Below are 14,278 nucleotides of genomic sequence, written 5' to 3'. Positions count from 1 at the left end.
CACCGAAAACGATATTTATGACCACAATTTCTTGCAGCAAAGAAGAACCACCCGAAAATGGTAAAACTGTAAAAGAGAAAATACAAGCTAAGATTACAAGAACATTACAAACTCCGAGAAGAACCCCAAAATCTACTGCGACCCTTTTCAGGCAAATATCTAATATCTTCTATATGGCTCTTAGGCCAGGTCTCGACGTCTAAGGTATATACTTTCCATCTAACTAAAAGCATCCTAAGGCATAAGAAATCCAATAATAACAGTCGAGAAAAAAACTAGAACATTGTAGAAGGCATCAAAACAGAGAGCAAAGAACAAGGGGAAACGATTAGCACTTCTGAACACCTTCAACATTACAAAAAAGATGAAGGCCTTTGTGACACCTTCAACATTACAAAGATAAAGGCCTTCGGGATGCCTAGTTCTCATTCACTTGGCCTAATTTTGTGTAGAGAGAACTGCTAATTGGATGCAAAACAGAAAATTTCCACGCAATGGTTCTCATGAGATCTCTGAGTATTAGGACTTGGATCTCCCAGCCTGATGGGCTTGAATCTTCTGCTGCAGTTTAAGGATCTGCAGATCAAGATAACAAGAAATCACTTTAAGATTATGCTTAAGCATTTAACTTGTCAGTGAGCAGCAATGTGAGCATTCTTAAATAGCAGAGAGGAATTCCAAGAAAAGCACTAAAAACGTAATTACTATCTCCAAAGCACATTTATATATGTAAAGGAGCTACGAACTAACAAGAGTAGTTTTTTATCATAACTTGAACCAGAGGACTTGTGGGATGACAACTTTCAAACATGTGAAGAAACAAACTTTAATCGAACATGGGTCGGTGGAAGTTCTCAATTGGGTTTCATCTGCAATGGGTATTGTCCATTTCCATATCCTTTGGACATCCTTTGGTGTCCATACCTGGCATAAAGGAAGCAGAAAAATAACTGCTTCAAATGGAATACGAGTGTTGACACTTGACCATTGAAATGAACACCAAAGTTTCCGAAAGAGTTTTCATAAACAGTGTCAGATTTCCTGACATATGACATCCGTCATAGATATATGTGTGAACCCACACGACAAAATATTTTAAGCTGGTAATTTTTTTTCAGTGTCATAGGCAGGACTAGCTCCTAGAGGTCATTCATTTCTATGTAGATGCATATGTAAATCCACAAGAGAAAAATTGTAGTTGGAAATCACTTGCAGTGTCATATGCATGGAAGTTTCTAGTAGTTTGTTGTAAATATCAGGCCATGGCCGATATACATCATATTGGGCCTGCGCTGCAATAAGGCAGGGGTTGATTCAGGCCCTAGAAAGTTTCAGCCACTACAAGGCCGATTAAGGCCAAATCAGCCTGTATTGGGAAATTCAGCCTCGTATCAGTCAATATTTCATTAAAACATAGTATTAAAAACTTTTTTTATTATTTTTATTTAAAAAATGGCCGATATAACCAGTATCAGTTAATGTGCATCTGTTGAAATGGCATATCATTTAGGTTTCCTGCATGAGCTGGCAACCGATATGCGACATTGCCTAGCAGGCATTCGATTCATTGCTACCCATGTTTGGAAAATTCAGTGTCAATAATATGGTTACAGGCAACTTTCTGGTGGTTGTCCATTATTTCATATAATTACCGTTTTAAATTAATCAACAAAAATCCAAACGTTTAACACTGAATAACTTTCTGGCAGACGCCTATCGCATGGCCAGCGTGACAGCACCAGATGAGGAATATGGATCTGTGGTTGATAAAAGACTAGAAAAAACCATTTACCTAGAAGGAGGGTGACAAAAAAATGGAATAATACAAGTTGTCGATTGCTAGTCCAGAAATCACTATCCAATATCCACGCAAAGGTATGAGAAAATTTAGCACCGTATACACGGCAAATAAGTGGTGATCTGACAAGATGACTCCTAAACTAATATACCAAACTAGATCAACTAAAATATAGGGGAAGCAATCCTAAAACTGTATTTTTGAAGTAGATAACATCAAAACAATAAGAAACAGCCGTGAAAGAAGATACTTTTCAGGAACATAACAAAAGCATGTGGATATATGAAAGAAACATTAATAGTGTAAAAAGGATCCAAGTACTCATCCAGGATCTAATGGCATTAGCAGAACTAGAATGAAGTACTTAATCCCGCTAATACTCAAGTAGCTAGATCCCCATGTTTGTATCAATTAAAATATTGCATTTTAAGTTGTTAACATGGTTAAGTGTTTCTTCACGAAAAGAAAGATGTACGACTTCAGAGCCGTTCATAATTTTTCTGGGCCATAATAGGCTTCTGAAAATAGATTGACAGATCTAGAAGACTAGAATGACATAAAGAAGCATTTTTCATAAAACAGGAGTTGGTTTTTGTTGAGGTTGATAATTCAACAAACATGCTCAGAAGAGCTTAATTCCATAAAAAGTTGCTCCAAGGACCAAGCGTCCAAGCTGACAAAACGAGCACTTCAAGTGCCTGTTTCTCAAGCCATCAGTATCAACTTACTGAAGATGTGAAGCACGAGCAAGTCAAATTCCTCTAACTTGGAATTCCACAACCACCGAATGTATTAGAGATTTTAAGATATTAAAGGTCCACCAGGTTTACTAAGATCAACATCAATAACTTAAAGTCAAAAACCTTGGGAGCTTTGTCACACGGGTATGGGTACGCAGACACGGCAATTTTCAAAATTTTAGGATATGCGGACACGACAAATTTTATATTATAAAAAATTAAAAAGGATAATTAAAAAAAACATTAAATTAATAATTCACTCTTACAATCTCATAAGTCATAAGAAAGAAAGTCTCAGATTCTCAAACAAAACATTGTTCATCACCAATCTCATAAGTCATAAGAAAGAAAGTCTCAAACAAAACAAAGAATGTCGGGTTAGTAAAGTGGTTCGGAATGGGTCTGACCCAGACCCGATCCAAAACGTATCCTGCCATGTCCAAGTGTCGGTATCCAGGTGTCAGAGTGTCGACACCGGTACGTGGCCCATTTTGCCGTGTCCGTGTGACATAGCTTGGGAGACATTATTATAGTTTTATGGTTCAACTGTGCATTGAGGGTTATAATTCTAAGCCGCAGGCATTGATCAATGATCATGGGAAAAAGTAATTTAAAGTTTCTCTAACATTATTAAGCAGAACAAGAAACCATAGGGAAGCACTAAATACTATTCCTCTAAGGATAACCAAATCAACTCAATTTCTCTAACAAGGGACAACCAATCCTCAATAAACACATACCACTTCCTTCTTGCTATTCTGTTCTTCCTCTAGTCCTTGAAGCATCCCATCCAGCCGTTTCCTGATCCACCAAAGTGTAGGCATTTATGACAACTTCCATTGTTTAAGACTTCTGTTAGCACCGCAAAAAGAAAAGGAACAAACAGCAACTTGAACCAATAACGTGAGTTTTAACAATGAAACAAAGATAATGGCTCACCCAAATAAGAAACATCGTGGCAAAACCATTGCCACAAACATTATTCTCAGGTTTTTATCAGCATGTCAAGTATTATGCAGGAAGTTTGTTTTCTTGGAACGTCTTGGGAATTCAAAAAACAAAAAGTGAAAAATTAGTAAAAATTTATGAAAAAATGAGTTTTATACTAGTTTCATTACAAAAAGATTGGTGAAAATTCAATAGTTATTGTCTTATTGAAATGCTAAAAGAAACATAAAAAAAAATTATATTAGGAAACAGATTTTTATGAAGGATCAATCTAATATTTTCATTTTGACATTTTTTCCCCAAAATGTTGAGATCTTTTCACGTTTTTTTCCTTCATTTTGCATTTTTCTGTATTTTTTTAAAGGCACTACTTGTGGCAATGGATAAGTCAAACTAAATGAAACGAAGACAAAAAAAAAGAAGCAAATTGTGATGCTAAAGCATAGATGAACTACCAAGCATGAAAGAGATGGGGAGAAATACCTATCCTTATCATACAAGAGTAGGAAAGGATGTGACGGTGAAATGGATACAGTATTATGAAATGCTGAAAAGGAAACTTGTAAGGTCATATCACACGACAAATCTTTGTGTAACAAAAACCATGGAGATTCAAAATTCAAATCTTCCACTTGTATGCACGTTTACCCATATATGGCAGAAACCAAACTCTATATGCGTCTATATATGTTAAAGCTGTATTTGTCAAAAAGGACAAAACTATGATGTTGTAAGTAGACTGTAGAACACTTAACAGAGTCACTCTTAAAAAATTATACATTCTCTCACATTGATGATTTATTAGATCAGTTGAAGTACTCAAGGACATTTTTGAAAATAGATCTCAGATCTGGGTACCATCAGTTGAAGATCCATGACTCTAACATTCCCAAGGCTGCTTTTACAACTGGATATGGACACTACAAGTTTAAGGTTGATGTCTTTTGGGTTGACTTCAAATCAACCAAATTAAAACTCACAAAATTAAAAAATGCAAAAGAGAAGGTTCTGAATTACAACGAAGCTTACATTTCACATGCCTATTAAAATGAATATAAATCGGTTCTGGAAAATGATCAAACCAAAAAAAAAAAGAGCAACATTATGAATAGAAAGATTAACGAGCATAGAATCTGCATTCAAGTGGACAAAACATATGCTGCTTTTGTGAAATTAAAACAAATTTTATGGCATTAGGAAAAAATTAAATTAGCATCAGATACAAGCTAGCTACATTCACCACATTATAATGACATAGAAAACAAATTGTTAAGTAGGACGCGTTCCAATTTGAAGGGCAACACCCATGTTAAATTACGAGGGGAAACAACAACCCATAAAAATTCAAACTAGACCGTCTAAAAGACGCTAAACCACCCTTTTTCTTCTCATAGAACATGAAGAACACAAACGACATCTGATTCCGAGAGCTTGCGCTATCTTGACAAGGAAACAACCAAAACACATTCAACAAATAGGAAAAAGAAGAAAGGTAATCCCCAATTTAACTCTAAGAAGAGAGAGAAATGAGCATACAATTCGGCAGAAATGTACTCGATCCGCTTCCTGACATTAGCATTAGCTTCTGCAAGATCTTGCTTCACAAGAACCGGGCCGATCAATTTGTAGACGTTTGAGTTCTCATTCAACAAATCCAATTCCTTCGTACAGCAAGGAGAATAAACCCACCATCACATTCAAACAAAAGCCCCAAGTAAGCACTCTTTCAAATCGTGCAGAAAACACAAGAAATCTCCGTCCCTTCGTTAATTCTTTGCTATCATCAGTAACAAAGATAAACAGAAGAATGACCGAACTGATAGAGATGCAGCGAAGGGGCTTACCTTGAGAACCAATTCGTTCTCCCCCAACTGAATCGTATACTGCTTCCTCACTTGGTGATTCTTAGCAATATCTAAGAAGTTCCATTGCAAGAAAATCAGGGAACGAAAGGAACAAAAGGGGAGAAGCCAAAGCAAAAGATACGCGGTTTTACCTTTCTGGAGCTTGCTGAGGTTGTTGGCTTGTGTCTCTAGCTCGTGTTGGAGCTCTCTTAAAGTATAAGAGCTCATGGTCTCTCTCTCCCCTCTCTCTCTTCTGCGACCTTCTCCCTTCTGCAACTAAGCCTGTTAGGGCGACGTCTTCCGCCGTCTGAGTCCGGCCACAATTACGGCCCGCATTTAAAAATGTCGTGATTTTATAGGATTCTATTTGCAATGGCTAACTATTTTGCAAAGACTGGGCATTGGGCCGGGTCTGGGTCGAGATAAATCAACCCAAATTCCTATTGAAACCGACCCGACCCGAACATCCCTCGCCTGGACGGCTGGACCGCCCTTTCGCTCGCTGCGTCACGCTGTCTCCCCTTTTCCTCCCTCTCTCTCTCCTCCCCACCGGCGACCGCGTCTTTCTCTCCCTTCTCTTCCCCGTCCTATATCTCACCGCCGATTACCACATCCGTCTCTCCCATCTCTTCCTCGTTTTATAGCCTCGCCATTCACCAAATCAGGATATAAGAGAGAGAGCCTTCGTCTTCCATGAATGTCATTTCCGTTCGGATTCTCGTGCTTGCGGCTTGCTTGCGGCTGGGCGGCAGCAGTAACCAGAACCAGGGTTTTTGAGGGTTTAAAATCTCTCACTTTTTCTTTAATCTAAAGTCTGAATTTTAAAAAATTCAAGTTCCAATCGGCTGACGGGAAGGACAACCTCAATGCATTAGGTTCCAAGGTGATGGCTCTCTCTCCCGCTCTCTCTCTCCCTCTCTTGTGCATACAAGCTATGAGCGAGCTCGTGCGTTATTTGGTAATCAGGAATTGAGAAGCTTCAGCTTCTCTCTATGTTTCTGAGTTCCCGAAACTTTTTGCATTTAGGGCATTCTTTGTCAGTAGTCCTGCTTTCTGGTTGGTCGTAACTTGGTCAGATTACGAATTAATGAGTATCAATGAGGCGTTATTTGCGTGCCGAACACTTGCTTAATTGCCTGAATGGATTGTAGTGTCAGCTCGGTGCCCTGCGTAAAAAAAGTTCGTGATGTCAAGTTTGGTTTTACGTTTTTTCTATTGTCTCCGAGCATTGAGTTGGTTTTGTTGAACCTAAAGGTATCGAGGCTATTTGTTGAACACAAAGGCATCGGGCTGGTGCTATTCTGTTTATTCTGTACTGGTCGTCACTTTCTTGGGTTCGAAAGCTTAAGAAATGAGAACACAATTGCAGAGTGATTTAACGTATTGTTTATTTGTTGTTTTTTTAGTAGTTTGACTCGCATATTCAAGAGTTGTTCTTTTTATATAGCCTTATTCATAGCGTGATACATGTGCTCAAATATGATTGATCAGGTAGCACACTCATAATTTTTTCCGGAAACTCCATGCTGGGGGATAGGCCTCCATCCTTTTTATTGAAATGTGCACACGCATAATTTTTCGTTCTGAAGTTGTTTATTTTAGATCAAAACATTAAATCTTACACTACTTTCTTTCTACTGCAAGAGTTAGCCAACAGTTATTCGTCAGTTTGTAACTTGTGCTTAATAGACGTTCTACCACTCTTTTAACTGAGCTGCTCTATTATGTATCTCTATCATTGAAATATAACTGCTTTGAGGGCTACTAAGCCATGAGGATTCCTTGGTGTTGCAAGTCTCTCTCTCTCTCTCTCTCTCTTAGCCAGCCTATGAAGAAGCAGCTGCAGTAAGCAGCTTCCTTCTCTCAAACTGCTTGCCTTCTTCGCCATTTTCTCTTATCTTTCATCTATTATTTTCTTTTCCTCAGTTTTCTTTCCTGTTTCTTCTTATTTTCCTTTTCCACCTCCCTTTCTTTTTCCCTCCTCCTTGTCTCCATCATCCCAGCTCTCTTTTCTTGTTTCTGCCACACCTGTCTTTATCTTCCTTCTTTAATCTCTTCTCATCCTCCCCCTTGTCTCTATTTTTCTTTATTCTTATTGAGAATATTAATCTGCTCATTTTCTAGATTTTTCATGTTTTTTTAAATTTCAAGTTTTTGTCGTAGACCTGTTAAATGCATATGAATGTCACCTTAAACTTTTTCTTCACGTTTGATCATGCATATAATTTGTGGTTTTTATGGACTATTGCTTTTTCTTTCTTCCTTGATTTTTTTTTTAATGCAAATTATTGCTCTGTATGTGTCTACATCTACTTTTTCATTCATAATTTTAACATTAATGATGGATTTTGACATAATCAGGTGCATTTGGTTCTCCTAGGTCTTTTGCTTCCAGAGTTTGAAGCAAATACTAGAACTCATGAATCTCACAGTAAATTCTTGTGCAGAAATATCAACATAAGAGACTCCTTACCAATATGCATCCGGCTGATGCTTCTCAAGATGCACATGATGAAGGTTAGAGTTTTCTCCTGTGTTGCTCTTAATATTTTGCAATTTAGGAGGTGTCGATGCTCATAATTTATTCATCCTAATGTGCATTTTTATGCATAACATGTATAATTGGTCTGCAATCTTTCATAAGAATACTCTACTTTTCAGCAACATTCCAGCAGTATAAAGATGCCTTGAAGAAAGATCATAGTGATTTGATGCATTAATTTTTGTTGTTATGGAATTTTTCTTTCCCTTTTTTTTAGAAGACCATTCTGGGGGATCTTTTAAATGAATACATTTCAGCATGTTCCTGGTGCTTGTTTAACTACTGTGGTAGAGGATTGAGGTTGTCATATTAATTGACTGTATGTTGTTCAACAACCCTAAAATTTTCAGGCAATCCCATTTTTCTTGTATCTTGTACAGTCTAAGTCTTATGGGTATGGGTACAATTCGGTATGGGTACCGATTCAGAAACTTTAGAAAATGCGGATACAAGGACAATAGGATAAAAAAATCAAATATATATATATATATATATATATATATATATATATATATAATGCAAAATAGCACAAAAAATCAAAATGAAAGTAACATTTAAATAAACAAATGAAATAACTAAACACATTATATGTGAATAAACAATAACTCTAAAAAACAAAATGAAAACTAAGTTAAAAAAATAAATTAAGTAAAATTAAGTAGTTTGTATCAACTTCGAGCTAAGAACTACCCAGTTTAGGCATCGCTAGGACGATGCAGGTTTGGCGACATGGGTACATGGACCTTACTAAAGTACCCATGTGACTTAGTGTTCTGTGTAAAGAACACTTAGGCTCGTCACAATTGAACAAATCAAATATTACTTTACTGAATTAATAAAATCGAAGTTTACATCTATTTTACAACAATAAATTAAAGTAAAACTATCTCATCTTAAGTAAATGCTTCTTAAGTAAATGCTTGCTAATTGGGTATCTTCATCAAGTTTCCAGCTGCACCAGACTTTTAGCACATAAAACATTAAAACTACCTCATCTTAAATAAATGCTTGCTAATTGGGTATCTTCATCAAGTTTCCAGCTGCACCAGACTTTTAGCACCTAAAACATTCCTCTTTAGAGTGAGAAAGGAAAAGTTCTCTTGTGGTGACTCCTACCTTGACCAAGCTCTGTCAAGCTTAGGATCAAGTCAAGAGACTCAAGACCAACATGTACGATTTCTACACAACAACCAGATGCATCTATAACTTATAACAACTCACAACTTACAAATAAGAAAACAATGTAAACAAAAAAAGTGCATGTGCATATATATGATAGTGATTAATTGTCTTTGTCATCTTTGAATCTTTTGCATGCATGAGTTATTGCACAAACAGTGTTTTAGTTTTAATAAGCATCCGCGGGCACTCAATGCAACCAAAACTATAGACTGGTGACTACTCAAGGGCTTAATATTTTATCACACAATTCAATTTGTACCCAATCAGTGAAGTCAAACTAGCATCTATCACCAAATTTTGGGCAAGTTAAACGAGTTTTGGGCGAGTCAAATGAGTTGGCATTGTGAGCCAAACAAGTTTGAAGTGAAGTTCTCTAAGTTTTGGATAATAAACTGAGTCTCTATACTGGGTTGACCTGGTAGATGGTCTAATTAGACAAGTCAGAAGGGTGTAACTTGACATTCTTCTGGCAGAGAAACAAGCGTGCTTCTTAAAGTGCCCTAGGTGAGACCCACAAACTGCAATACTTAGGAAAAATAGGGATCTTATGCTTACACTGCATTCTAGGTTGAAGTATCATATTGCATAACCTTCTGCGCACAAGAGGTATCCATAACACTACCTTGTTCCTGAACAATTCTGACCTTGCAAAGGTCAAGCCATTTAATCATTATGTTATATATGAGTTGATGTTGCAAACATGAGATGATGGAACTAGTCAGTTTAGTCTGAACTTGATTCAGACATGGACCAACTAGTTGGCTGATAGTCTTACTAGCTAGTCAAACTAGTCGGTTATCGACCATTTGTGTTTCAGGCTTTCAGCCCAGCGACCAGTTAGTCAATTGACCTATAAATGTATATATCCTTGACTTATAAATGTACATATGTGTTCTTTGTATATGTTTCTACATTTGTATATTATTTATAGCGAGTTGATACGGATTAAGTCAGACTGACTAGTCCCGATAGCCTTTTTGTTTTTGGGTTTTGAACCACTTGTATATCCAACTTTTGATTTTGTCAACTTAGGTGGCCGTAGTTATCAATGTCTGGGCTATTTAAAATATCATAATAATTTCAACCATTTGAAGCTTCCTAGTGATATTCAATTTTTTTTTCTATAAATTCAAAAATACCGTGAATGTATCATGTACATATTAACATGTTCTGTAATTGTTTGTACGGATATTAATTATACATTTTTCTCATTGCTTATCTGTTTTATGGTTTAGAAGCATTTCTAATGTTTTTTAGTTTTCTGTAGCATAAATACCAAAACACATATTACTGCACTTGCTTTTGAATTATGTGTTTTGTACTTTTCTACACTTTCTGAAAATTTCATGAGATTTGTCTCAAGAAAAAAAAAATTCAAGGAACTCCCCAGGAAAACTCTCCTGAGAAATTGGTGAAAAAAGTGTTGGCGAACTACCCTTACTACTTTTGTAATGGTTTCAAGATGTTACAGATGTGAAATGCTCAAAGTGGATACAGGTCCAGGTCTATTTCTAAGCCTGTGTATGGCCCTCTTCTTTTGAGCACTCTTTGATGTATTTGACCTGAAATAGGGTTAGTTGACCCATTAAACACCTCTGTGAAGATTGCTTGAGAGCTATAGTGTTGGGCTAAAAAGGTCCTGGTTCAAGGATCTGATAACACTTGGATAGTTTGATATTAAGATTTCAGTTGACTTGTGCTGGAAATCTGGAGCTATTGCTCCAAATTTCACCAGAAATGAAGGAAAAAGGAAAAAATGAATTTATGTTCTGTTAGGCTTTGCCAACTTTTGAAATCATGCAATCAGTTTCAGGCATCTTGTAGGATCCTAGCATGTACAAGTTTCATTGATTTAGACTTGTCAGTGATCTGACAAACTATGAACCCTAGTCATTGATGGCCAACTTTTCAATCTCCCATTATCTAATAATATCACTTTGCAAGTGTATTGATAAAGTTATGGATCTGAAGTTTCAAATTGCTCCCACTTAATCGTATTGGCACCTAGGTATGGTATATAATGTCTATTGACCTGCTTTACAGTGGGCACAGAATCTTTTCCTTGTTCTGCTTAAGGTTTTCTCAGTGTCAACTGTCAACGGAGTGTTGTTGTTCTGCATAAGGTGTCCACTTCTTGATTGCTAGACAGCAGTCTAAGCTTTTTAATAGCATTGGAAAGTTGATAGGGAGAAGCTTTCATATTTACTTTTAAAATAGCATTTATTTTTTTTCATTATTTAGCATTATAAAGTATTCTTTCAGCTTTTGCCTGCTACTTACATTTATTTTAACTAGATGTTCAGATAATCAGCTTATTAATCTATCAATTCTGTCTTTTGCAGATGATGATGATGATGAATATGAAGAAGGCAATGGAGGGAACCGACTCCTGGGGTTTATGTTTGGAAATGTTGATGGTTCCGGTGATCTTGATGTGGACTACCTTGATGAAGTAAATAACTTTATCTTATATTTTCATCTACCTGTGCATATGCTAGAAGTTTTGCTAAAGCTGGATGGAATGATTAGTGCTACAAGAACAATATGAAGTACTTTTACAGTACTTCTGCTATTTGTCAATTGCCTTGTAGCTTAGGTTTCCATGCTTGTAGTTCTTAAGGCCATTGAAATTGCATGGTCATTGTTTGGAAGATAAGACTGCTGCCAATACTAATTCTAGAACATGGACGTTGCAATTGTTGGTTTGCTTTGAGATAATACTGGAAAATATCAGTTCAATCTAGCTCATCATGAGTGGAAAACTGGGGTCTCGTTGTGTGAACTATCAGCTTTCATCTTGTTGTTAAAATAAAAAGGGATCATGGATAAAAAATTTGCACAAGATACTTGCATTCAAATGTGAAATTGTCTGATTAATGGTTGGTTGAGAATATTTCCAAGTCTATCACAAGGTCCTGGTTTTGGGGTGATGATCCAACTCAAATCTGAAATCTTAATGTCACAGAGTTACTATTAATTATCGATTACCCTTTGGATGTGTAAAACTGACCTTCATAATTAATTCATAATATTTTTCCTTTGAGCACAAAATCAAAGTGTAATGAATAGCATTATTTTGGTGTGTCTTATGACGACCCTACAGTATCTCTTTATGTAAAATGGACACGGACACAGGCTTCGGTGTCGGACATGGTAAGCCTTAAAAATTTAGACACCTAGGACACACACACAAACATATATATATAATACTTTGTAGAGAAATAACAAATTTTACAAGTCAAAAATAACAAAATACTAATCTAAAATCTGTTATATACTTAATTAATTAGCTTTACATTTGTAAATTTTTTTATGTTAGGATTACATCAGTTTAATTAAATAAATAACATGTTCTGTACTTGTTTTTAAAAGTGACCCACTTATCTTTTTCTGGAGGATGAGACACCCCTATCATCCTTGTTAAGGGATGACAAGGGGGTCAGAGAGAGAACAGACCTCATGTTGTCCTTCTTAAAAGGGCAACAGACCCCCTGTCTTCCTCTAAAAGGAAAGACAGGGGAGATGTAGAGAGAGAGTTAGAGGGAGAGAGTGGAGTGTGACTTAACAAAAAAGAAGGGGGAAAATGAGAAGGTAAAAAAGGGGAAGTGAGAGAAGGGGGAAAAAGGAAAAAGAAGAGGGAAGAAAGTGACATGGCTGCTGGACATTATCATAGCTCAAAAATGGAGTGTCTCAGAAGTGTCGACGAGTGTCGGTGTTGGTATCGGACACGGCTGGACGTCGACATTTCATATTTTTTGAAGTGTCCATGCAATATAGGTACTAGCTTCTTATCTGTTGGGCGTGACCTGGTGATCTTACTCGTCAAAAGTTTCAATTAAAGAAAAGGCTTGCATCATTAAAATGCAGTAAATCTTGTTAATGCATGAGTAGTGTCCATCTTCTGTAATGTTTAAGCTTAGTTTTCAAGATTTGCATGTTCTATTGTCTTTCCTCATAGTCTTCTCTGTTGCATTCCTCTACCTTGGAAAAATTTAGTACAAGAAAGTGTTCACATATTTTCAGTTAATCTTGTTAAAGCTCAAGCATGCAATTTTCATCATGTTTAAACTTCTGAGTTCTGTTCAATTTTTATGCCTATGAACAGTTAATAGGATCTTTAGTAAACGTTTTACTTGCTTTCCACTTTTTTCACGTGCCCAAGAGGAGACTGCAGCACATGAAATATTGCCTTTATATTAACAAGTATAGTTTAATTCAGCATGTATTCTTACTATTTGTCAACTTCTATTTAAGGTGGCCTTCTGCCCAACTTTAGCTCGACCTTTGTACTACTAAATGTCTGTAATAGATAGAATTTACTGTGAGTGGATACTTTCAAATTGGTGGTTCTTTTATCTGAAGCATTTTGAGGAAAAAATTTCTGATTGCACTGTTGATTTTCATAATGTTCAATTTCTAGTGTGTTATGAGCTCGCGGAAGTATCGGGATGGTGATATCTCATGGATAAGGCTAACAAAGCATGTTCATCAGCCTTAGGAGTCTATTTGCTGATTGTGGAGCTGAGCCTCCTTTTCACACTATTTTTGGGAAACTTTCTGCTATAATATTCTGCGTTTTTTTTCCCTTTTTGTGTTTTAATAGTGTAAAATCAAACCATATCCTTAATTATTTGAAGCATAATGTCCAAGCAGCGCGTTGCAAGCAGTTAAATTTTTTTTTGTTCATATTTCTAGCAACCTCAAAAAACTTCATTGTGGATAGACTGACTAGATTATGGCACTTGATTCTTTTCTTCAGGAAAAGTAGTGACTGGCATCCTAGATTTTGTAAACATCTTAACCAAACTTTGTCAGCTGAATTTTTGAGAATCATTCCTCTGCAAGGCTGCAATTATGTCATACTGTTCCCCAATGGTGAAATTAGCAATCATTTGAGATGGACCTTTATGTGTTTCAGGATGCAAAGGAGCACCTTTCAGCATTGGCTGACAAACTGGGGCCATCACTTACTGAGATTGATGTAAGACACAAGGTTTTAACTTTTATGGTGCTTTTAGTTTAGATACAGTAACACGTGCAAAATATAGGAGCACACATGCATGCATAAATTTTATTGATGGGCATGTGTTGTGCATTTGTAACTTATAAGTATATCCACGCTCCACTGTGTGCCATATTGCCATGTTTTCAGTATCAATATCATAGTCATCGCGTTTGGCTGGCCAATGCGGTGAATTGGGCTGTATGAGCTAATATGAATTAG

The 14,278-nt window shown here is 36.5% G+C and overlaps 2 protein-coding genes across 3 annotated transcripts in view; one reads left to right on the top strand and one right to left on the bottom strand.

The window, feature by feature from the left end:
- Positions 1 to 303: 303 nt before the first annotated feature.
- Positions 304 to 5,671, bottom strand: LOC116257301 (uncharacterized). Its single transcript, XM_031633916.2, has 5 exons — positions 5,483 to 5,671; positions 5,331 to 5,401; positions 5,023 to 5,147; positions 3,279 to 3,339; positions 304 to 576 (listed from the first exon to the last, which is right to left on the bottom strand). Exons 1-5 carry the CDS (start codon positions 5,556 to 5,558, stop codon positions 520 to 522), a joined length of 390 nt encoding a protein of 129 aa, XP_031489776.1. The 5' UTR covers positions 5,559 to 5,671; the 3' UTR covers positions 304 to 519.
- A 163-nt stretch (positions 5,672 to 5,834) lies between these two features.
- LOC116257022 (transcription initiation factor TFIID subunit 1) overlaps positions 5,835 to 14,278 on the top strand; it is a 28,478-nt gene continuing 20,034 nt past the window's right edge. For both annotated transcript variants that reach the window (XM_031633614.2, XM_031633613.2), the window contains exons 1-4: positions 5,835 to 6,213; positions 7,778 to 7,847; positions 11,397 to 11,506; positions 13,973 to 14,035. In XM_031633614.2, the coding sequence (XP_031489474.1) occupies positions 7,821 to 7,847; positions 11,397 to 11,506; positions 13,973 to 14,035 (200 nt within the window). In that variant the 5' untranslated portion in view covers positions 5,835 to 6,213; positions 7,778 to 7,820. The remainder of the gene's footprint in view (positions 6,214 to 7,777; positions 7,848 to 11,396; positions 11,507 to 13,972; positions 14,036 to 14,278) is intronic.

This window comes from Nymphaea colorata, chromosome 7, assembly GCF_008831285.2.
Source record: "Nymphaea colorata isolate Beijing-Zhang1983 chromosome 7, ASM883128v2, whole genome shotgun sequence".
Taxonomy (NCBI): domain Eukaryota; kingdom Viridiplantae; phylum Streptophyta; class Magnoliopsida; order Nymphaeales; family Nymphaeaceae; genus Nymphaea; species Nymphaea colorata.
Note: the sequence above shows the minus strand (reverse complement) of the source record. Positions and strands in the feature narration are given on the sequence as shown.

Coding starts and splice junctions, on each gene's coding strand:
- LOC116257301 (XM_031633916.2), bottom strand. CDS start 5,558: ATGAGCTCTTATACTTTAAGAGAGCTCCAACACGAGCTAGAGACACAA. Junction 5,148..5,330: donor AGAACGAATTGGTTCTCAAG/GTAAGCCCCTTC, acceptor TGCTGTACGAAG/GAATTGGATTTGTTGAATGA. Junction 3,340..5,022: donor GAGTACATTTCTGCCGAATT/GTATGCTCATTT, acceptor TTGGTGGATCAG/GAAACGGCTGGATGGGATGC.